Source organism: Bombus affinis, chromosome 6 (genome assembly GCF_024516045.1).
Source record: "Bombus affinis isolate iyBomAffi1 chromosome 6, iyBomAffi1.2, whole genome shotgun sequence".
Classification (NCBI taxonomy): domain Eukaryota; kingdom Metazoa; phylum Arthropoda; class Insecta; order Hymenoptera; family Apidae; genus Bombus; species Bombus affinis.
The window spans coordinates 7,336,149-7,360,212 of record NC_066349.1 but is presented as its reverse complement, the minus strand read 5'-3'; the positions used below and the strand labels follow the sequence as shown (position 1 = coordinate 7,360,212).

The window sequence follows — 24,064 nt, the reverse complement described above, 5'->3', positions numbered from 1 at the left end:
TTTATTCTCAGTGGATGATACAAAAAGTTGGATGTTTCGCGAGATATCGAGCAAACCGAATAGCTTCAAATTAATTGAATGTAATATTTGTCTCTGTACACGGTAAATATTATCTCGTAAGTAATACTAATATAATAAGAAAATTAACAAACACGAATGCTGTTAAGCCAGAGTTATCTAATCAGTAGCACTGTGGTAATTAGAATTAATTCTTCCATGTTATAGTATGGACGTTCGTTTGTATCTGCATGGAGAATAACCTTCTAGAATCTAATTTAGAAGGAGACTACTCGTGGTTTTTAAATGTACGATGTTAGTGTGACAACTTCACTTGAAGAGTCTTTTTATATGCAATTAAAAACATATCAAGTTACCCCAATTTCTTTCTGACAAGGAACAAAACCGTACAAGCGCCATGTAATAACAAGAGCCGAGGTAATAAAAGCGAAGAAAAGGGAGCCAAGGTGATTCTCGACGGGAGTAACTAATTCGATTTTGCCCGCAGAATGTGCTCTCGAGCATTGTGAAGACAGAGGAGCCCTCTCTATCCTATCGTCTTTGTGAGCTGATTGTGAGTGTTCTCTAGTTCGAACGTTGTCGATGCTAAGAGAAACCGTCATCTTGAAATATCGTTAACAGTAGCCCTAATTAGAGAGAAAGCCTGAGGTTTCGTTGCTTCTGTATTCTTCGAACCTAATAACCTGTCATTATGACGCGCGTTGATTCCAATTTTCCTCGTGAAGTAACGTCGATTAACTGAAATCACGCGATTCAAATTGGAAACGACAGAGGAAGGATATAACTGTCATTTCTTGCTTTTTACAGGGAAACGATTTTAAAATTCAGTACATTGTCGCCTCGTAAGTTCCGTGTTACTACACTTGCCTTTTTATGTAGTTTTCGAGTTAAACGTGTGTCTTTTCATCTCATCTAGACATTTTAAAAATATCATACAACAAACAGAAAGGTGTGAAGCAATTTATTTCAACGTCTCGGCGGTCTAAGGAAAAGTATCGTTCGAAGAATTTCACGAGATCCACGAAGAGCCAGGTATATCCGCTGCCCAACCAACGTTATTCCAAAGCCTTCGCCCAGCTCCATTTAGATATTATATTCGAGCCCATATGTTATCTCAATGAAAATTCCATGCCCGTCCTAGTCTTCCGCGTTTCGACTGATCCCTTTCCAGACACTCTCCCCATAAATCTTTAGCATGCCATTCCTTCCTACAACTTCGTGCATTGCTGGGAATAATGCCCGTGTACCACCTGAATATCTAGGGACTCCATTAAATGGGATTAATTTATCGACGTCCGTTGTGTCATGCTTCATGTGTCATGTGCAAAGTTTCATTCCTTTGGAAAAGTATGTACATTGCGAAGCTCTTAATTTAGACCGAATACAGCCACGTCAGTAGATAGATTGATGAGGACAAGAAAATTAGTATTATACATAATAGACCGCCAGATAACAGATTAGTGATAGCCAATGTCTTTTCATAGTATCGGATTGCTCGAGAAATTCGAGGTTGTGTGTCGAAAATATGTTGCTTTCGAAGTACGAGAAAAGAAGAATGTGACTTGTTACGAATATAAAAAGTACTTGTCAACCGTTGCCAAAATGTTTCAGCAAGAAGTTTCACATTTTAAAGAAATGTCAAGCTGTTTGTCAAAGTTCCTCTGTTTCAAGTTCCTGTCGCCTCGATTCCGACAGAAAATATATTTTGTTTCGCTTTATCTTTGTATGAAAACCATCAAAACGAAAAGAATTATGATTCGAACGAGTTTAACCTTCTGGTTTCTGAATAATCTCCTGTACTTTGAATTTGAAACGTGCGTCAAAAAGAGACAGCGTTCGCAACTTCCTCGCCGAAGGAAGTTACTCTACAATTTCTCGTCTCGAAAACGAATCCATTTCCCAGTCAAAATTGATTCCGCTCCTAGCTCCCATCCGGAACAGTTCCCATCAGGATACAGACTATCAGGACAGAATAGCGATATCGTATTTAGAATTCCCCTTCGAAAACAGGGATCAATCTCTTTTCTATATCCTTTCAACAACGCAAATAGCATGAAATTTTAATAGATGTACAAAGAATGACAGCATCGTTGAAGAGACGGTGACGATTCTCGGTAGTCCAAAAATGTAATCCTATTCTCTGGACTCTTAAAATAGGAGAAGTTCGTTGTTCCTAAGAATCCAGGCTTCTGACCTTTTAGGATTCGATCTTTGACCTCGTAAGAAAGGTTTCGGAAGTGGAAGTTCGCGCGGGGTCATTTGGTCCGCAACATGTTCTAGTCGCAGACGGAAAGAAATGGTGGACCGTTTTCCGCGTGAGTGCTAATAGTGAAGAATGAGAAAATACAGACGAAACATTTTACCAAGGTTAGGCTGCTTTCATCGTGCCCACGATTTCAGCCTGATTGCTGGCCTAGCATACGATGGCCAATTTTCGCACTTTCCTCAGGGATGGAACAGATAAATTCTTCGAATTGACCATGTTCTTAGACGCCTGCCAGGAAATTGTTGTTTTGGTAAACGCCAAAGTATCTGTGATGACATTTCAAGAATCTGAATTTTCTTTATATCTTACACAAAAGTTATTAAGACATCTTTAATTTACATTCGAACCGTAATATTTTGCAATTATGAATGAATTATAAACTTTGAATTATGTACATTTTTTAATCAAATTTTTAATATCGTGGCATCCTATACAGAGTGTTAACAAATTAGCGGTAATTATAACATGTGATTTTAGACATTAAAATGATAAAGACAGTTCGTGCAGAGGAATACCGTTTGCCCAATTATTTTCCAACTTAATGCTTTTCGGCGTCTCTTAATTTCGAAACAAATATAATAACAGCGTTACTATCTTCAGGCGGAAGCTTACATTGATCCGGATGTACTGCAAATCAAATACGGAAATTATTAAAATTTCTATAATAGGATATGCTTCTTCCTAGAGATTCCTCCCAAAATCTTTTTACAATTTCTTCCTTTCCAAATATGTCACGTACTTTATCTCACGTTATATCACAAAGATGTAAGAGCTGCCGACAAATTTTACGCTCAAGAAATCCTCAAAGAAATATTTCGTGCAAGAAATCAACGAAATGGCATCGTATCGATGCTGTATGGTGGATCGTTTCCCCGAACTCTGCGTGTTCGAATGTTTTCTTATCGTTCGAAGATAAAAGGAAACATTGCAATTTTCTGACAGAGAAGCGGAAAATAATACGAGCGAACGAATGAGAGGGATTCGAAAGATACGACGTTGTAAATAGAGTTTGAGCCGATCGAATACGTAGGATGGCCTACGTAGAATACGAGTATATCACAGGAATCTGCTTCGAAATAGAGAACGGGGTATTTCGTGTACATCGACGACTCCGTTCTGATACATCGGCTTGGAACGACTCAGCCAACGAACAGGATTATCACCGATCGTAAATCATCTGGTGATTAAACGGTGTTAGCTCGCTCTGCTCTTCGAATAGACTGACCACTTAGGTCAGACTGTTACTTTACGATCTTAGCTACGCTTTATGCATCCTTTCTATTGTGTGGGAAACGTTAGTCACAGTTGAGATGCTAATGTTATCATAGTTGATATATCGGATAAATAAAGCACATAGTTAATTTGATGAGAAATCTTCTAATTATAAGTGGGACAATTAGGTTGAGGAGAAATCGGATCTCTTCGATTGTTTCAGATCTAGATCATATCAAAGAATCAGTGTCCAAGTTCGTTGGAAAAATATACGAAATGTGTTAATTAACTTATTCATCCAAGAAGAATTAATTCGTCACACGATTTGTCGATCTTACGAATATAATGATTTCTTTGTTGAAACATATCCTATCTTTGTATATGTCGCTTCATTTCTTCAACACAGCGCATGACATAGTTCGTTCGTCGAATTTTCCTTTGCCGTCTATAAAATCGCTATTCGAGCTCTAAGTTATACGAGAATTTCTCTACACGGCATATCACAGTTACAGTTTATACAAAAACAATCTGACTCCGTTAGTTACGAGCGTAAATTTCCCAGAACACCCGATATAGCTCGTGTAATATCTCCGGTTACACGCACAATATCCTGAAATATAGTTCCTTCCTGTATTGCGGGGTGCTAGCGTGGTGTTGCCTTACGAAGTACATATAAGGAAATAGGGGTTGGCACAAATTTGGAAATAGGAAATGGCAAACCATACCGGGAATAGGGGCTGCTAGATCACGGCGGATTTCGAAACGAGGTCGGAGCTTAACACTTTGCACCGGAAACCTATGTGAGCGAAACCCTTTTTGGAAGTATGGCGTTCAACTGCCCTGTTGAACACAAAAGAGGACGATCTGCCATCCAACTAAATTTTCTAACAAAATGGCACCGTCTCTCATTGATACCGATCTTTGTTATAAATCGTATGAATTCAGTGGTGTACGACGTAAACTTAGAAACTGAAATGTCATGGAGAGATCTGATAAACGGTACAGAATAGGTTTCATTTCGTAACCTAGATGATCAGAAGCGTTAAGTTCTAAAACGTTACAGACCATAACGTTCCAGGGATTATCTTTAGTTCCATTGCAACCCTTCTTCAACGTGCGTCGAGTTGTAAGCGGAACTTCTAAACTTCCTTAGTTATATAAACTGAAACTTTCTTGCGACGATATCCCGAATGTTCCTCTGTTTCGTAATTACGTTAAATTGAGGATTCACGTGGTAATCGTCGATTCGGTGATGCACGCGAGGTAACTGATGAGGGTTGGAACGTGTGACTAATTAGAAGCGAATCGTTCTAAAATGTGTGAAATTAATCATGGTTAATACATAGGGGAGCGAACAATTTGGCTTGCGTGCTTCGATTATCCAAACATAGAAAATGTTATATTGGTTAAAATATTACCTATTAAAAATTTATATATACTATAAATTATATATATTATATATCAACCGATATAACCAACAGAAACAGCATAGCGGTTATTATCTCTGCGTAATCATACAGAATTATGTTATAATCAACAGTTACTTTGTACGATAACTGCTCGAATATTTTCACAAACGAGTATAATCTGCTTACTGTGGCTACAAAATGCTATTGTATCCACCATTGTATCCTAAAACATTAACGTACTAATTAATTGGATCAAAGTGAAACGTAGGACTTGATAAAAAAACATTTCATTAGAAACTAACCTTTGCAAATACTTTCTGTAGCCACTGTATCTCTTGACAGGTTCAGTTAAATGGTGATCCAGTGTAAATGCTAAAGAATACGACTTACCTAGACACACTTCTGGCCAGATGCAGCGCCGACGAAGGAGCCAACGAGTCCCTACGATCGCAGCGACACCTGTGTTGGTGGGAAGATTGCCTGGTCCTGTAACCGGTAGGCATGATCGTTTGCTGCACTTGCGGTTGAGGCTGTGGCGGCTGTAGTTGTGACTGAGTCTCGCCGTCTAGCCTGCAGTGCAGCTCGATGTCCGGTACCGATCTCGTAGCCGGATCCTCGGTGGTGCCGCTCTCCTCGGAGCCGCCGAGCCCCGAGACGGACAACTGTGGCGAGGCAACCAGAAAGGTTGCTCGATCCTGTCGCGTGAGCACCGGCTTGCCCTGAGACGCCGCGGCAACAACGACCGGCGGGGGTGGCGCCCTGCTAAGCAGGGCAGCCGTCTCCTCGCTCGAGCCGTAATCGGTACCGTTCCCACCCTCCTGAGAGCCGACATTGCCGTTCGTGTTCATCTTGCGGCCAGGTTCTTTTCTGTCGCGTCACGTGGCCATTTCCTGCAACATAAACATGGAATGTTACTTTCACAATAAAATAACTAATATTTCGGAAAAGCGTGAAATATAATTTTAATACTACAACTAGCGACCTATAACATGTACATAAATATGTTACGCGTACTTAATTAGACTATATACTGCTTGATTTTTAAAGCGATATAACGAAGACGAATGGATATGTGTGCATAGTAATTGCGAATACAAAAGGTTTGATAGCAGTCATTTTTATTGGTTTCGTATTTCTAATGTTAACGATCGACTCGTATAACAATTTTTCATAGTAATTTTTACGACAATGTGTTTTTGAGGATTTGAAAGATTCATCGATGATAAAATAATGAAATTACGTGATGAATTCATATATTGCATACGCCAGATACATAATGGAGCTGATTCAATTGCTCGTTCGTCTTTCTTTCAATCGATTTGCTGTCCGTTAAAAGCGAACTTTTCTTCGTTCAACTTCCGTCTGCAGATCTAACGTAACCCGATGTTCCTCGAATCCCGGTAATTCCACGAAATCCAAGAATCAATGTTACTGAGTTTCCGATGCACGCGTGAATATTGACTTCTAACATGCCCGTGTGTAGAGACACGCTCTAAACTTTCGAATATCGACAACCGATTGAACGTGTCGTTGGCTTCAAACGTACGGTCCTTGACTCCACCAGATTGCCGCCTCGTCACGAAACTTATCGTTTTCGTTCCCTCGTTTACTCGTTTGCAGATTTACCGCCTGTCATGCCTTCGTCGTGCAGTTTCCTCACGTATCCACTAAAATACACAAGCCTGACCGAGGCTCAGCGCGATTTTCCACGAGATTTCTCCTTAAATATGGCAATTTAAATTCCAAACTCCAAAGAAACCAGACCAACAGAATTACGATGCCGAACAAGTCACGTTTCGAAAATTCTATTATTTATATCCAGCGTTTTCAATTTTCGTATTTTATTAGGTTGCAAGATATAGTCCGCAAAAAATGTTATAGGGAAAGCTTTATTACTGATAAATATCCGAAGTACTTTCGATCTTCTCGGAAATTCCAAAATGCAGTCTACAAAAAATGTCATATGACGTTTGCTTTTATTTCGACCAAATTACGAACAAATATTAAACGTTCCTTGAAATAAAAGTACTAAATATTAACTGTGTATATTTTATTTTCATTTTCATGATAACACGATACAATCGATACTATCTCCGCGTGGAGAAGTAATGCAAAGGATTAATGACGCAATTGCTAATATTCGGTAAAATCCTCAATAAATTTGTAGGTATAATAAATTTCATATTACGTACATAGATATCAAGCTTGTATCAGCATTTCATATTCAGAAGTGAGAATGTAAGCATTCGAAGCGATCTTATTTTGCACGATCGCGATTAGTTGCATTATAGGTAAAGTAAACACGATCAATCTCTAGTATCCTATAATACAGAATCTGTTGCTACGCTCCTATTTCAAGCTGCGTTCAATATTTGCCTACGTATTACCAGCTAAAAATTTCCAATCACAGCCGCACTGTTTTTCTTACACATGTTTTCATATGCAACGCAATAATTAACTGACTTGTGATCTGAAAAATTTACTTATTCAAGTTCACTTGTTTTATTAATATATTTGCTTTTGTCGTGCAAGAAGAATATATTACTATTAACAACACATACATACACATCTCTAAACTTTTGATTGTTTATATAAATTTATACTAAAATGTTACCAACAAAACTTTATATAATTTATAATATTCTTCTTATTTTTACTTCTTGATTACGTTCCTACAATATGGTCAGAAACAATGAAAACGCTATATATTCGTAAGACATTTCAGTCTTAGAATATAGTAGAGTAATTTCCAAATATATTTGCTTTTCTATCATTCTTGGCTTCATAGTCGAAATACAAAATACCAGAGGCAGGAAAGAGGCGGGCTCGATGAGGATAAAGTAAATATGATCGTCAACGTATATCGTGCACCGGGTGAATCATGGAAATGAAATTCGCCCTTACCTTCAATTCGCGGACGTAAATGAGGAATAATGGATGAACAGAGCAGCTAGCCGGTCTTTTTCGTTTGCCAGCCTGAAAAACTCCGAGCCATTTCGCAATGGCTGACGAGAGATGCGAAGCTGGTGCAATTTGTACGGATGCCGATTGCTGACCGCACGCAAATTCGAACGTGATAGAATCGAGGAAAATGGGACTTGAACGATCTTTGACCTCTTTTTATTCCCTCTTTGCCGTGAATACTAATGAAAATTACATTTTTCTCCTTTCTAACGAATTCTTTTAGATCGACGACGTATAATATTTTACTGACGCTTGTAGAGTCTGCGATGGATACTTACAGGACAGGTTCTAATATCAAAATCTTCTTACATCGTAATTTACCGGTTGATATTTAATATTAGTGAATCGAAAAGTTACAAATTATAAGTAACAGACTGTATAAATAGCTTCTACGATTTTATATTGAATAAGACAACCAGTTAGCTTGTAACAAAGTTCACGTGTAGAATTTCACTTTGACTGTATTAACAAAGATGCTGTTACATAAGAAAATCTATTATCTCCGACAATTAGGCAGTAACATCTAAAATTTCTCTAATAACACTATGTATAATTCCATCGTACAATAGAACCGGACGTACGTCACGAATTTACTATGTATCCTTTGTTCGCCTTTGTTTTTGCGACATAATTAATTTACATTAACTGCTTCCACCGTACTATTTCACTCGTGTATAGTATTTCACCTTCAGAAATAATTATATATTCGTAGCATTAGCATTCTTTTTATCAATCATACAAATAAATAAACATTTCCTGTTCTTTGGTCTTTGCAGTAAATCGTGATTGACTGTCCTATGTTTGCTAAATCTATCCCAAATTTGAATATTAAAACTTCCTGGCATTATCCTAGTAATCGAAGTTTTACATTCGGCTCGTTCGTTTTCTATGTTTTATCGAGCGTTCTGAAAATGCATCACCATTTCAAACCTGCACGATAGCATCGCTTTGGTCGGCGAAATCCTCGGTGAACCTGAATACGTTCACATATTTGACCGGAGGGGCGTTTTATTTAGTGCCGATCTAGATCGACCATACTCGCGTATATCACATCCAGGCTAATAATTAAAAGGGTCTGCAACCACTGAAATGTCAGGAATCGTTTCATCATGTTTGCAAATGTCAAGAATCGTTTCACCTTCGAACTTTTCACACGTTTTGATGTTCTGCAGTTACGCTGTTACAAGGAAAAAAGGAAGATATTCCGTGCAGGTATATTTTTCGAAAAATTTATACGGAAGATCGTCCCGACAAAAAAAAGAAAAATGAAAGAACCGCTGAAAACATGCAGCTGCACGGTGCACCGACAGACGCGTGGCAAGTCGACGCATTTCCATTTCACCGGCGAAGGAAGTTATTTTCGTTCTTGATGAGAAAGCAGACGCGACGAAGACGGACGAGTAAACGTTTTCGAAACGATGCGAGATCCGTTCTCGACGTTGATATTTTTAAAGTAACGATCCCCTTCCTCTTGGATAATAAATTAAAATCTAATAAAAGCAACGAACGACGATAAAACCGCGGAAGCAGCAACGTTTGCAAGTTTAAAGAAGCACGAAGAACACGAAGGAACATTGAAATAATTGGAAAACATAAGACGTATAGTAACGAGAACGTAATACCTACGCAAAATAGAACTCAACCTCTTTTCTTTTTTGTATGACGTGACTACAGGACAGTTTTCAACTTTTCAGTCACATAGTTTGCACTCGACTAACTTCCAACCAAATATGAACTCCCATCTAACCCGTATGAGCACGTACACGCAGATATATACGGAGATGTAAGCGCGTTCTTTTATAAAACTGCATGGATCCCTTTAAAGCTGGAGGATATAGACACGTCGAACGACAGGATAGCTACTCGAACTTCTTCCTCGCTAAACCTGTGCTTTACACACGAAGGAGTACGAGATCGAGCCTGAAAGCAAGGAACATTGTTTCAACGAAAGCATAAAAGCTGTACGAATAGAAAGCTGATTTTTCCACAACTTTGAAACGAGCTTTCGCGATAGTGAAGCAATGTATTTATTTCGCTTTGTAGCTAATTGAAACTTCCTTTAAAAAAAAGCCACTATGATAAGCCAGGATAAAATTGGTCGATCGTTTCTGTTGAAAGACGTTTGAATTTTATCTAAATTCAACGTGAATGATTTTGCATATTTAACAAAGATATAATTGGAGCTTTAATGGAAACTATTCGTTGAATTTTTCACCAAGCCTTTTCAACTTCCGTGGAGAAACTTCGTCACCTTAAATTCCCGTTTTCATCAAAAATTTGCATAACACGCAACGACGGCTCGTGTTTCCTACATAACAACAAGCCTATTATTACGCGCCGCGTGTGCATCTCGAAAATTGCTTTTGTATGAAATATTCGTTGTCGAAAAGAAGAGTCACATGGAATCTTCATACCTGTCGTTTAATACTTTAACGCTAGGACCGTCGAAAATATACAAAATAACAGTTTTTTATTAAATAATCAAATTCATGTAAATAAAAATCCTGTATTAAAAAAGATATAAGAATTCAGGACGAAATCCACAAGAATGGTCGAAACGAAAAATTCATAATCCTTTACAGAAATTTTATAAATTCCCACCAGTACATTCAGGGATTTGCATGATTTTTTCGCGAAATATTAACTTTCCATATTTTTTCGCAATTGAGATATAAATTCCTGAATTATTAACTAAGATTCTAGATTTTCATCGGCATCCCCATACTATCTTCACAGGAAGCACATTACTGTAAAATAATCGCGTTATAGAAAAGAGAGGGAAAGAAGAAAACAAGATAAAAGAGAAAAGAGAGAAGAGGGAAAAGAAATTCCACCTACGAAACCATTATGTTTTTTCCGTGCTTCTGTTATCGTTGCACTATACGACGCGACGTCTTGGCAAAAAAGAATGCAAGAAGCCCCGCATTCACCGACGACAATTTCTTCGCCTTTTATCGTCGAGCACGGCTTCGAAGTGTATAGCCGTGTGGAAACAGTTCCGCGTGAGAACGTCCCACTGTTTATAATATTGTCATGACGAAGCCGTACGCATTAGAAACGGAATGGAACGTGCATTCCATGTGCACGAGACATCGCGTCGAAAACGTGTCGCTTGTTTGCCTCTCTTTCTCTCTCTCTCTCTCTCTCTAGTTTCCCTTCCAGTAGACGACATCCTCACGAAAATAGGTTTCTGTATATTTACGCAAGTGTTCGGGGTTTAGCCGCGAGCCTTTCTGTCGAATTGCGAACAGGATTTCGATAAATGGCTCGCGGAACACCACCGCATCCACGTTGCCTTTGACGAACTATTCGGCTGGTTATTCATCCAGTGGTTAATTTGATCCCTCCACATTTTCAATAGAACGAGTTTGTACTGTTCGAAGGTCAAAGGTTTCGAGTTCTTTGATTAAGATTGTGAATAGCTGGCGTTCGGTATTGCTTTATACACAGTCAAGAAAAAATTCCGATAAGTGGAGAAATGGTATATCGTGCTTAAATACTATTCGAGATAATTAACGTGCTGCGAACAGAAATTTTCGTGTTAATTATTACTAGTAGCCAAGCTACTCTTTTGAGCCAAATATTCTTAAGCTATCTCTAATTACTTATTTCGAAACGTAACCTTTTCGACAATAATTTCATTAATCAATCAAACCACAAACTTGAAATATCTCACCCTCCAATTAATTCTTGCTTCATCATTCTTTATGCGCTCGACTTCACGAGCGATCGTCAGAACGTAATAAATTTAAACCACCTCGTAACTCAAGAAGAAGCCTCCACGCGATTTGCTAGAAGGAAATGAATGCGCTCGGCACGCAGCCGCCTCATTTCAGACGTTCTTCCCCCATTTCTTCGACTCTGCCGTTACGTTCCTTGGATATTGCTGAAATTTTCCTTTGTTTTTGTAACAAGAATTCAGCATCGTCCCACCAAATCTTCGTAGCTTCGTTTGTTGAGCGTTTCACGACCTATGAGCCGGATGAGTGACAAATTAATCGCTGAAACAGGTCGCTTTAATTCGCCTTGAAGCCTAAGTATTCTTGGATGGTCCTTCTGCGCGGCATTATGGAATTAGGACATGTAAACGCGAAGGACAGGCACAACGGCGCACTTGGATGTCGTGTTTGAAGCCGTCGTTCGCCTGCCTCGCCTCTGTTCATTAATTAGAGTCGCGACGAAAGTCTAAAAGACGACCTTCGTTTCGAGGATCTTCGAGAGACGTTGATCTGCGGCTTTCTTCATCGCAACTGATTTATCGACGTCGTCCATCATCACTTCCTACTCATTGCAATCCGCTTTGACGAGCCTTTTTTGATGTTTGCACGGTCCCATGTTTATTTCTAGTTAAGTTTAGAGAATCTTACGTAGCCAACTATTAGCAAAGTATTTTGACATTTTTGATGTTCTGCAGAATCTACTTTGAAGGTTTTATTGGTATCTTAAATTATATATTTATAACCACGAAGAGCTTAAAAAATTGTACACTGTTTAATAACTAATGAATGGAATTGAAATGAATTTAGATGCATATTATCAGTAGTCTTCTCAAGAGCAATCTATAAAAGTTGCTCTTAGAATTATCATACAAAAATTCCCTCTGAATACATACACTGCGGATCTGATTTCTATTTACTACGGTGCTGTTTGCTAACAAATGCGTAATTTTCATACAACATTTGACTCCAGATTACAAAGCTCTACATTACATACTCGCATATGAATTATTATGACACCTTTCCACAATTTTGACTTTTAGTTCTGCTTTTAGTTTTATGTGTCTCAAGTCAAGTTGGTATCATACATGTAATCTAAAAGTGCACGTGAACTGGAATCTGCGTCGTGTGCAGTGAATGGTTATAGGTTGCATCCTGAATGAAATTTTTTATTTTCTCCTTTTTTTATCGGGAAAAACGTATGAATAAACATTCGATCTGACAACAGTCAACAAATAGTAAAGTGGGTTTTGAAACGTCAAAAATTCGAAAATTCCTTGACCCCAATTCGCAAAAATTTGACATCGATGTACACAGGCGTATCATGCAAGCACTAATGAGCACGTTTCAGTGAGTTGCAGCTCGTTAAGGCTCCTAATTGGGTATCATTGGAAAGACGTATTGCGTCTCTGGTGAATAAAGCTTCGATAACTCGACATATGTACCGTATCTCGACCAGCGATACATATTAAGTTAGGGATGAGAATCGAGGAGAGGCTGGTATTCTTGGGGCACATTAAGACGAGCTTATCAGGCTTGAGTAAACTTCGCAGGAACTTTGTATGCTGACGATGAAGACTACCTGTACGAGTTCACGCGTTACAACAAGACTGATACAGCACGTGGGCTAAACGGGAAAATTATTAGATAACGACGCAAAGCGATATTTTTGCGTTTATTCTCCTTACCTTTCATACGGTAAATTCAACGAAATTAAAGTAAAAGTACCTTTTAAGCAATGTAAAATTAGAACAAACTAGAAAAATTTACGTGATAATTTGAAATTGCACTTGTAAAAATATGAATTTGCATGAGAAGACATACTCTAAATATATAAGTATAATAGAAAAAATAGTGACAATGTAAACGTTTACAAGCTCTGAAAACAAACAATAAAAGCTAAAATCCTGATGAATAAGAAACACTGAATCCCCTTTGTATCCGTATAAAGAAATACAAAGCAATCGACAAGATTCCAGTTTCTCTGGACGAATCCCAGCCATTTTATTCGATCTATTCAAACAGTTCCGCATAAATATGCAACTTATTCCTTTAAACGATTTCAATAACCGTAGAATTGGTTGGGGATCAAGTACAAACCGAACGAGTTTACTGGATTTTCTAAAATATTCTAACGACCATTTTCCCAGTCGATTCCACCCTCGGAGAACTTAATTCCGTTGACTTGCTAGAATCACTTCCGGTCGCTGGGGAACACAGGGATACGTCAGACTTGGCAGTTACAAGCCAAGAAACGGGAAAATCAGCGTGCAGGGTGAGAAAATCCCGGAGTTTCGAAAGTAAATCCTCTCAGCGCCGCACGGCTGCCAATAAAGGGGAAGAACGAGCACGTCAGGAGGTGACTGCAATAGAAGAAGGGTAGATAACAGTGGGCACGACCGTAAAGTAGCCTCAGATGAAGAATTGGCTGGAAAAGCGGTGGAATTTCAGCCGATAGCGTGTTTCGTGCAATTGCCGTGATGCCATAGGTGTCGTTTTCGTCAGAAAGTTTCGCTCGCCATTGCTATCTGAAGCAATGCATCAAACAGTCCTAGACCGTGTCATTAGATAACACTGCAACGTTACTCGCTTGTGATTGGTGAGAAAATGATTGGAAGAAAAACATAGATAGAAGAAGAAAGAATATATCGAAGATTAACTCCTTCTTTATATAGTACGAACAGTCCAAGAAGTAGAAACTGTTAAGATTTATATTTGTTACGGTAACATACACTGGCTCATGAAAATATTTGAATGTTCATCATAGAAAGATTTTATGTCCATACTGTATGTATTATATAAAACGTTTCGAAATTTTTTATTAGTATCGTAATGAGACACAATGATTACAATTAATTGGTAAAGTTTCAAGCCAATCTAGAAATGTATATAGAAATTACAAGATATCTATTACACACGTATACTCAATAAAAAATTAGTATATGAATGATCATCTCAAGCACTACACGTATATAACATTGGTATGTATATAATATATATTATAAACTATGTATCCTATGAAACTCACAGTATTTTACACTACGATAGAACGAAGTAGCAGCAACGTACAGAACTTATGACAAAGTACGGATTTAGATCAAATCTCATGGTTTCAGACAAATCGATACCCTTCAATGGATTAAACGCTTGGCTATAAATGTAACTTCGGAAAGATATTGTGAGCATATAGTTTATTCAGATTCGATCGGAGTATGCGCAAGGCCGTAAACTATGTAACCGGCGGAATCTATACGTTCAAGAAACTCGATTATACCGCGTGACCTTCTGCTTCCGAACGAAATCGAATCAACCCATCTACAGAGAATGTTACGTTTTGCAGTAGACGGTTGACGAACCATTGAATATTCGTTGCGCCAACGAATCTGAACAACTAGCGATTCCCTTGGTTAAACGATTCACCTGACAGATTTATATTCGACCAAACTTTCGTCGAGGAATTCTTGCGAGAGCTCGAGATTACCCGGTTCGTTTTGAATTTAAATTAGCCCGGAATTAAATTGCAAATTTTCAGCTCACGTGTATCGGTGCATGGAAAGTTTAAACGTAGCCTGCCAGTATTAATATGTTGGTACGTGTAGCCCACATTCTCGTGGCTGCCGTTACCAGCTTGAGAATCTACTGAAGAAAGATCTACGTTGAGTAGAGACGAGGAGATCATATCTAGATATTCACACATTTTAGAGATGCGGCAATTATCCCCAAACTTATTTCTCATTTCTCAACACGTGGATACAACTAAAAACTTGTTCGTTCGTCAGCGCTGTAAGTGGACACGACTGTTGTCATTATATTGGTAAAATTTGAAATGACAATGTATATAGAAATTACAAAATATTCGTTGCAAACCTACACTTCGTGAGAAATTAGTATGCGATATGAATAGTTGTCCTAAACGTACGTATAATTAGTGGTAAGGCCGGTCCTGTAAAATATTGATTAGTACAATTAATTATTTACAATATGTTGTATAATATAAATAATTATTATTCATCATTAGTACAATGAATCGAGTGTTCAAATATATTTTCAATTACATTTTCAATTATGACTTCTACTTCATGCTCATGTCACGTAGCTTCTAATGAAATTTGAAAATTTATCAAGTACGCGTGTATTAAGCAAGTTCTTAACTAAACGTATTTAAATTCGAATTTACTCCAAACGAGGCTTCAAATGGGAAGATTCTAAGAAGATGGAGAAAACATTTCGTCGAAGATGCTAGTAGCACGTGTTCACCGCAACCGGAAATGCATAAGCGTACCGGTTAAGGTTTCGTCGGGTTGTTACGTGGCAATTTGCCGCGGTTGTCCGTGTTTGTACGTTCGATGAGTCGGTGACGCGAGTGACAAGCGGCAGACCGAGCGTTTAACGAGCTCTAAGCTGCGACGAGTGACGTTTCCGGCAGAATGGTTCGAAATATTTGGCCGTCGGTGCTTATTGATTGTTCTTCGAGGAGATCACCGCGGATTAATTAGAACGGTTCTAATTAAAGTTTGCGGTGAAACCAAATAGTTATGCAGCTTAGAAATTCGAGCGTCTTTGGATCTAACGAATAAATCCTCGTGAACTCGAGCGACCGCCAGATCAATATTTTAGTGCAACGTTTCGAATTCTCTTTCACCTCTTGCAGTGTGAAAACTCGATTTGCTTCGTGCGTGTATTTGTAATTTTAAGTTGCGGAGTGAAAAAGAGACGTTAAAGATCGTCCATGACCAGTACAGCAGCTATGTATATTTTCTATTTATTAAACGTTTAAAAGGGAGAAAATTTTACTTGATGTAAAGGATGGAAGGTTACTTCGTTTAAGGATTTATTTAGTTTTAAAGATAGAGTCTTGCAAATATCTCTAGGAATGGTTCGTCGAAAGTAGTATTGGCTTGGACAGGTTTACTAAGATGTTACAACAGTTTACTCCTCGAAGTAGGTCAAGTTACAAGAAGGATAAAACTAACTATTTACAGCCCTTTTACCTAGTCCCATGGGTATTTTAGCGAAAGAACCAGGACCAGAAAATGGTCACATAAAGTATCGAACAATAAAATATACAAATTTATTTCTACTCTAAATAGACAATATGGAGCTGCGAACAATGCTTAGTAGATATTAAACAATGAAAGACATATTTATTTAAAATTAGGTATTCGAAATTGAAGTGATAAAATTCATGAGCTTCCGAGGATAAACGTTACGTGTGTAAAAAAGTTAGGATACCACATTATCCTTTCCCCTTCTCATATTTGTAATAAAAACCAAATTGTCAATTAGCATGTTCAAATTAACTGACATCGTTCCCCTGCTAGAGCTTACACACGGATGAATTTATACAAGGGACGAAGCACTCTCGAGATACAAGTTCCAGATACGTAAATATCAAAACTTTGAACACTAAAATACCTACTGAATCTGCTAGCAGCAGAAGTTTATACATAGTTTGTAATAGACGAGCAGAGATCAAGTTTGATTTACGAGTCGAATTTATAATCGCTTACGAACGTCACAACGAGATTTCAAAATCTTTTTTATGACACATACAACATACATATAAAAATTCTCTTTACGTAACTATTGGAATACCTTCATGGGCGATCGTAGATCTAACAACGATTTTCAATTTTGGAACAGATAATAAAATAGGATGTTCTCGAGTTTCTGGGCCAGAAACTTGGACAGACATAGCGGTACCGAATTACAGGCAAACGTAAATTCCAATCACTACACGCGATCGCACGTGCATTTGTCACAAACAACGAAACGGCTGAAATCGAAGCGCACTTCCAATATTTTTCAATCTATCTACCGCGTTTCACCCCGTTCTCATTCCTATCGTACGTTCTACCAAAGCAAACTCTCTAATAAGATAGGTTGACGAGCAAATATTTTCACATGCCAGGTTTAACCTGAAATTTCTGCTAATCGTGGCAATATCAGAGGTGAAATTAAAATCTTCACTTCTTGCTTGCGTTTTCGTAAGCTGCCTCTATCCCGTATTTAGTAGCGTTCAGCGATTCTCGTTTTGTTATGATAAGCATCTGTGTATACTATCCTGTTTCACAGTTTCTCTTCTTCTAAGTGATGTTTTACCACAAGTTTTATTCCTGTTTTCTTCACTATAATAAACAATAGAAAAATATATCTGTTGTACTTTAAAGTAAATAGAAAAGCATATTTGTTATATTTACATATACAAATATCATTCTTCAACAAAATCATATAACTAGCAACAATTGGCATATATATAATTTAAAATTCCACGATTACACATTTGCTTTTTCCTAATCCTTCTTAATACTACCGTAATCTTCGCATGTATATGTTCTAATCTAACTCTTGTTTTACTAAACAAGATGATAGTTGATACTTCAAGAAAGCCATTTGCATGCACCTAAGACAAGGAATTATGCGCATCTACAATTCTTTCAAATCTTCCTTTAACAAATTTGTTACCGATAAGAAACGGAATCGGATTTAAAACGATACAAAGAACGCAGCAGAGTCAATACGACTATTGACTGCCGTGCTCCAGAGTATTGTTCAACGTATCCTTCTCCCTGTGAAACCTCTCTATTCCTAGAACGAATAAATGCATCTCCCTCACGGGGCACGGAATGTCGCTGATGAAACACGCGAAATGCTTATACAGGCCTATTTAATAGTGCGGACTGCGATCGATATGCTGCCATTTCTAGTTTACGTAATACATATTGCACTTGCGTTCACCGATGATCCCTCGAAACGTGTCTTACACGCACGGGTATGCATACAGCCGCGTCGCGTCGAGTGGATCTCGAACAGAGATGTGAGGCCACTCGAAAGAGAGTCGAGCGACGAAACAGAGCGGCTCGATGGGCAGCGTCGATGATGAGTCAAGAATCATTGGTTCGTTGTATATCCGCTTGGTAACGATAACCTTTCCGCATGGCAAACCACCGCTTTTCAAGGTTCAAGAGCCTGTGTCCAGAGATAAATGGCAATGGGCATTGGCAATGGGAGTAGCCGACTATGTGAACTATTTTTAGTTTTCGTTGATGAAATGAGATGTTTGTTATTTACAGCAGGGTGAAATACAATTTATTTTTTACAGCACAATCTTTGTTATCTTAATTGCATATTTCTTATATACGTTTTGTGTGTATTATTTTTATATGTATTCTTTGTGTAGATTTCTACGTGGATAATTTGACAGAGTAATGGTAAATTCTAATGGAGATAATGTTCCACATGTTCTAAGGAAATAATGTTTCTATTGTTAAGTGATTGAATAATTTTCATTAAGCAAATCGAACAGATATCTACGAAATATACAACGCTTACTTTCCTCTATAGAGGCACGTCCATAGTAACTCAGAACAATAATTAGTACGCTGAGGCGAAAATGACAGATGAAATGAATGATAACAGTAATAATTGACTATAAGATATCACCTTGTTTCTTGGTATTTATATCTTTACAAAAAGATCTCATTGCTAGGTGTTATGGCAACTAAAAAGAAAAATAAACTAATAATAAATAACTAAAAATAACTAAAAATAAACAACTAAAAAAAAAAAAGAAATAACCGCGTTGAAAATATCGTGATGCGGTTGTGAACAAAATTTAAGATTCATAATTCTGATTTTGTTGAAGTTTACGCAAAATACATAGATTTGAACATCATTTCTTGAATTAGGTACTGGGTAGGTACATGCATAAAGTCATTACAAACTTTGACTGCCTATTAACTTGAAGGTTCCACAGTAACTTCTAATTACACCAGATTATATTGTCATGCGAGTTACAAGTATACAGTGTTATATTACAGTTTAAAAAGTATATGCAAAAGTTCGTTTGCGCATGGCAAAAGATTGAAACGCATTATAGGTATAGGCGAAAAGTTAAGTACGAGATTAAATATAGGGACGTCGAAACAGGCGGAGAACTCACGACGAGGTCACGTTTTAACAAAAGTTTCAGCTTTCTCGAAGTATTGTAGAAGTTGCATAGGCCATGACTACCTTGGCTATATGCACGCCTCTCCCAAAGGTGTTCCTTTTTTCGCACCTTACTTCCACGTGGCCATTCTCCTCCTCCTCGCTCTGTCTCTTTTTTATTTTCCAACGGGTACGATCGATCGCCGGAACCGCGTTGCACGATCGTGCGTGTGGAAACGTGGAAAACTGCCGCGAGTTTAAGCTCGCCTCGACACGAATTTTCAACGGAGTGAGCGAGCATTTTATGCAGAGAAACGTCCCGCCGTTTGTTGAGGTTTCAATTTACGAGCATTGCGCGTGTATAAAAAATGAAGCAAATACGATTGGAGTCTGTATAGACGATTGAATATTCGACGATGGTTTAAATGCAGGTAAAAAGTTTCAACTGTATCCGATATCGGAATTATCTGGAAATTTAATTTATCCGTAACAATGGCCATAACAAACGAACAGAATTTTACTCGAAATAATTAGTGTAACATGCAAATTACGATTTTTGTGCGACGCTATAACCACATGGAATCTCCAATGTCCAAACTTAGCGAGCATATATAGACTGCTGGAACTTGATCTGATTAAGGAGCATCTGTATCAAGAGCGCCTTGATTAATACGATCTTATACCGCAAATCACTGACAAATTAGGATACTTGTCGCTAAGATGGTTACATCTACGAACGATGAATGCGTTCGCTCTATTTTTATGAATTAATGGTAAATTAAATTGTACAGTCGTATTATTAGATTCTAATGGAACTTAAACCTTGTTTACCATGAATCAGATCAACAAACAAATTCTCGCAGCAACAAGCAGCGCCGTCAACATTTTCAGAATGCTTCTGTCGTGTGGATATAGTATACGAAAAGGAGCACGTAGGCAGTTAACAGAAGCGAGCAATTCAAACTCATAGCGGGACGAGCAAATGCTACCACGCGAGAGCAAACTTGCGACATGGTCACTTCTCGCAACTATCTACTTTAATTAACCTTTAGCCGCTTAGTTAAGCAACAAAATTTAAGTGACATACTGAGGGAAAGGAACTTGAGCTTTCTGCTAATCCGGCGTAATACGAGCTTAGAAACTTGTCACGAGAATTTCAAATTAAGTAGAATCTCGAAAGCACGAAACGATTGATAGCTAGCTATAAAGATAAACTAGCACTCGTCAACAGAGCTCGGTTTGGCCTGTGTCTATAATCAATATTCATTAACTTAATTAACTGATATATAAGAAAGAGAACAAAAGCTGTTCTCACTAGTGCTTTCTTTGCAGAGCCGACCACATAGCCTTGTCGGTGTCCTCAATCTCCAAAACCGATTGCACTATAATTCAGCGACTCTCGTAAAGGTTCATCGATTCTTCGTTATCGATAAGTTGGCTAAGAAATTGCGAATAGTTGAAAAGTGGTGAACGAACGTGATGTCCTAGCCACTTTGTTACAAATTTCCTCGTTTAATCGATGCTTATAGCAATGGTGGAGGAACGATTTCAGCCGGCAGCTCAGCAGCGCGTATAATTCACTGAAATGGTCCTGTAAATTTCCCTTTTCTAATTGTGCCTGTTAATCACCCTTGCTGGAGCGCAGCCACACCTGATTACTTGTTCTTGCTTCTTTGTGGAGAGTTAAGATCGCGGAACGAAACAATTAGAGACATTTGCGACTGATAAATTGTGTTTTAAAACAGGAGAGTTTATTCGCATTTCTGGATTATTATAATAGAAGACACGAAAGTCTTACGTCTTAGAAGAAATATCTTACATCTTAAAATGAGGCGACGAATTAGGAATAATAAAATTGTCCTAGGGGTTTCAGAAACGCACTTTCATGATCTCAATAAATTTCTCTTTAGGCTCGCACTTGCATTCTATAAAATTTTTATGATTATTTGCTGTATCCATATTTACCAGCGTCAAAGACAATGTATTTCGATATGTTCGTAAATTTTTAAGACTTTAAGGCTTGTGTTTCTAAAAATACGAAACGAAAACGTTAATATTAGAGCCATCCTGTCAGTTCAATTTTCCCATTTCCAAGAGTAAATTATTTAAAACCGAGTAGACTACTATTTCATCACTGTCCATTCCTATTAAGGACAGTCTCGTTTGGGATTCCATTGAATAATCAGAACGTCGATGGCGAGCGTCGCTGGTGTCGCCGAAAATACATCCGGCGAACGATCTTAATCGAATTAACGTCCGTCAAGCGTAATCGAGGATCGTCTGGCGAGGAACGACCGTGCATAATGCAACGTTGAACCGAATGACCTGGCTCTGGTGTTCGATCGTTTTCGACGGCTCGACTCCAGCTCGACGTGCTTCCAATTAATCGGTAACACACTGACGAACAGCGTATGTCCCTGTCCTCGTGCTGGTCTCACGTTGAATTTCGACCAAGCTGCATCCAGGGTGTCGTTATTATTCATGAATTCCGGAAATTTCTTGCTTATCCTCCTGACGTAGCCAGTCATTAGTGCGTACACGGTTCACTCGTGTTCCGAAATATTTTGCGTAGATTTCGTCGAAGAAATCGAGTTCTCTTGGAAAAAAGACGCCAGTTCTTTTAAATACTGGTCACACACAGTGGTTCGCGATTTTAATTATCCCCTATGCTACGGGTATTATACTTTTTTCTTTCCTTTCAATTCTCCTCCTATCGTCTCTTTGAGCCAAGAGACTTTAATTAAACGTGGCATTCTCCTATTACGTAGCTTCCGTCTGCTTTGAGCTTCGTTCTATCGTTTCTAATGCTCTACGAAAGCCTTTATTAACAAAACTTTTTAAAACGAAGCGAATAGTCTCTTTCTTTCTTCGTTCCCCTTTACATTTTCCTATTTTCTGTTAGAGGACAATACAAGAACAAAGAACGAAAAGGAAACCTATTCTGTTCGTGTAGCAGAACGGTAATATTCGACGATAACCGAAAGCGTAATAGTTTCCACTCTAATCATAACGTTAATTCTCCTAGGATTCGAATTTGCAGCATCAGAAGCTGAAATAAGTGGATTTTGGTCACGAAACCCGTTACGAATTCTCCCGATACACGTGCAAAATCTAATATAGGAAATGCATTTTTTTTTGTTTTAACCTCCCCTGATGCGAAAATGCTACGTAGCTTCTGAACCGTGACAATACAAGTTTCGAGGAACGAGCAAATGGAAGATGAAATTTATGGTCGGACCAAGTAGAATCGTGTAGAATGCTCGGAAGTTAAGGTCCTCACGGTTATACCTACTTCCTTGCAGCGTATTCAGGCAATATGATCCAGGTTATAGTCAGACATGGTCTTATGTGGAAATTCGTCTTACAATTCAATTTTTATGGACTAACATATGTCTGTCATGTTTTCCTCTCAACTCCTATTATTATGAACTGTAGTTCCGTTTATTTATTTCTGGAGAAACTGTAACCCGAAAAAATTAACATATTATAATTGTAATCGTAATTTATTTAAGGATCACTTTGTCATAATTACCAATTCAAACGTAGCTAACATTAAAAAGTTAAAACTAAAATTTCAGGTTTTTCCTAGAAAGCTCCTCAGGTATAGTTTTAATTTTAGTATAAGTAAAACATCACAGTTTCTATCGTATTACTCTATCGACTCGAAAACCATCCAGTCATATGACATCAAACGATATTGTTATTTTTCAAGCAATGAATCCCGAGCCAGCAAAGTTTCCATCGAAGAAGCGTTCATTATCGTTTTTCAAACTTCTTTGCCTGGTACTATACACAAGAGAAACTCTAAAGGATCAGGATTTTCTCTTTGTCCTTCGGCCGCTTTCATCGAGACGAGATATCCAATCGAGTCTAGGATCCTCGAATCGATCATCCGTAACGCGTTGCACTCCGGAAGCATCTTTTGTAACGGAGATGGAAACGTCTCGTGGCCAGATATGTGTTTTACTTATTTTATCTTTCGCGTTCGGTACGACGGCTCTTTTAAGATTATTGGGCGGAAAAATGTGAAAGGCTTGTTACAAATGGAAGTACCAAGGGGCAACGATTTTCGAGTGCCGTGCTTTTTTCAATTTGTGTAATGCTTCCTGTTCGTATATGCGTGTTGTACTGAATATAACTTACAACCTCCTTCCCTGCTTGATGACGTACGTATGCAGTGTTCAGGATTGCAAAATATAGCCGTGGGAGTACTTCATCGATATGAAAAGTTACGTGTGTTCTCGAAACATTGATATTTTGTGTAATGCGGTTATTCATTAAAAATATTCATTTTTTTATTTTTAAATGTATTATACATACATATATATATAATTAATGATTATAATATTTGATTATAATATAAATGATTATAAAATTAAAATATGTGACCTAAATAAATAGATAGTTATATGTATAATTATATTTCTGTCTCAACAACAGTTCAAATCAATGGTACCAAAATATTTAGTGGATTTAAAATTATTCCAAAGCTTTCTTAAATCGCCAATAATTCATTTTCTATATCACACTTTCCAATACCAACTTACCTT

The 24,064-nt window shown here is 37.9% G+C and overlaps 1 protein-coding gene across 3 annotated transcripts in view; it reads right to left on the bottom strand.

Annotated features, from left to right (window-relative positions):
- Positions 1-24,064, bottom strand: part of LOC126917941 (small conductance calcium-activated potassium channel protein) — a 240,366-nt gene that overhangs the window by 165,833 nt on the left and 50,469 nt on the right. For all 3 annotated transcript variants that reach the window (XM_050725394.1, XM_050725395.1, XM_050725396.1), the window contains exon 2: positions 5,296-5,795. In XM_050725394.1, coding sequence (XP_050581351.1) covers positions 5,296-5,753 — 458 coding nt within the window. In that variant the 5' untranslated portion in view covers positions 5,754-5,795. The remainder of the gene's footprint in view (positions 1-5,295; positions 5,796-24,064) is intronic.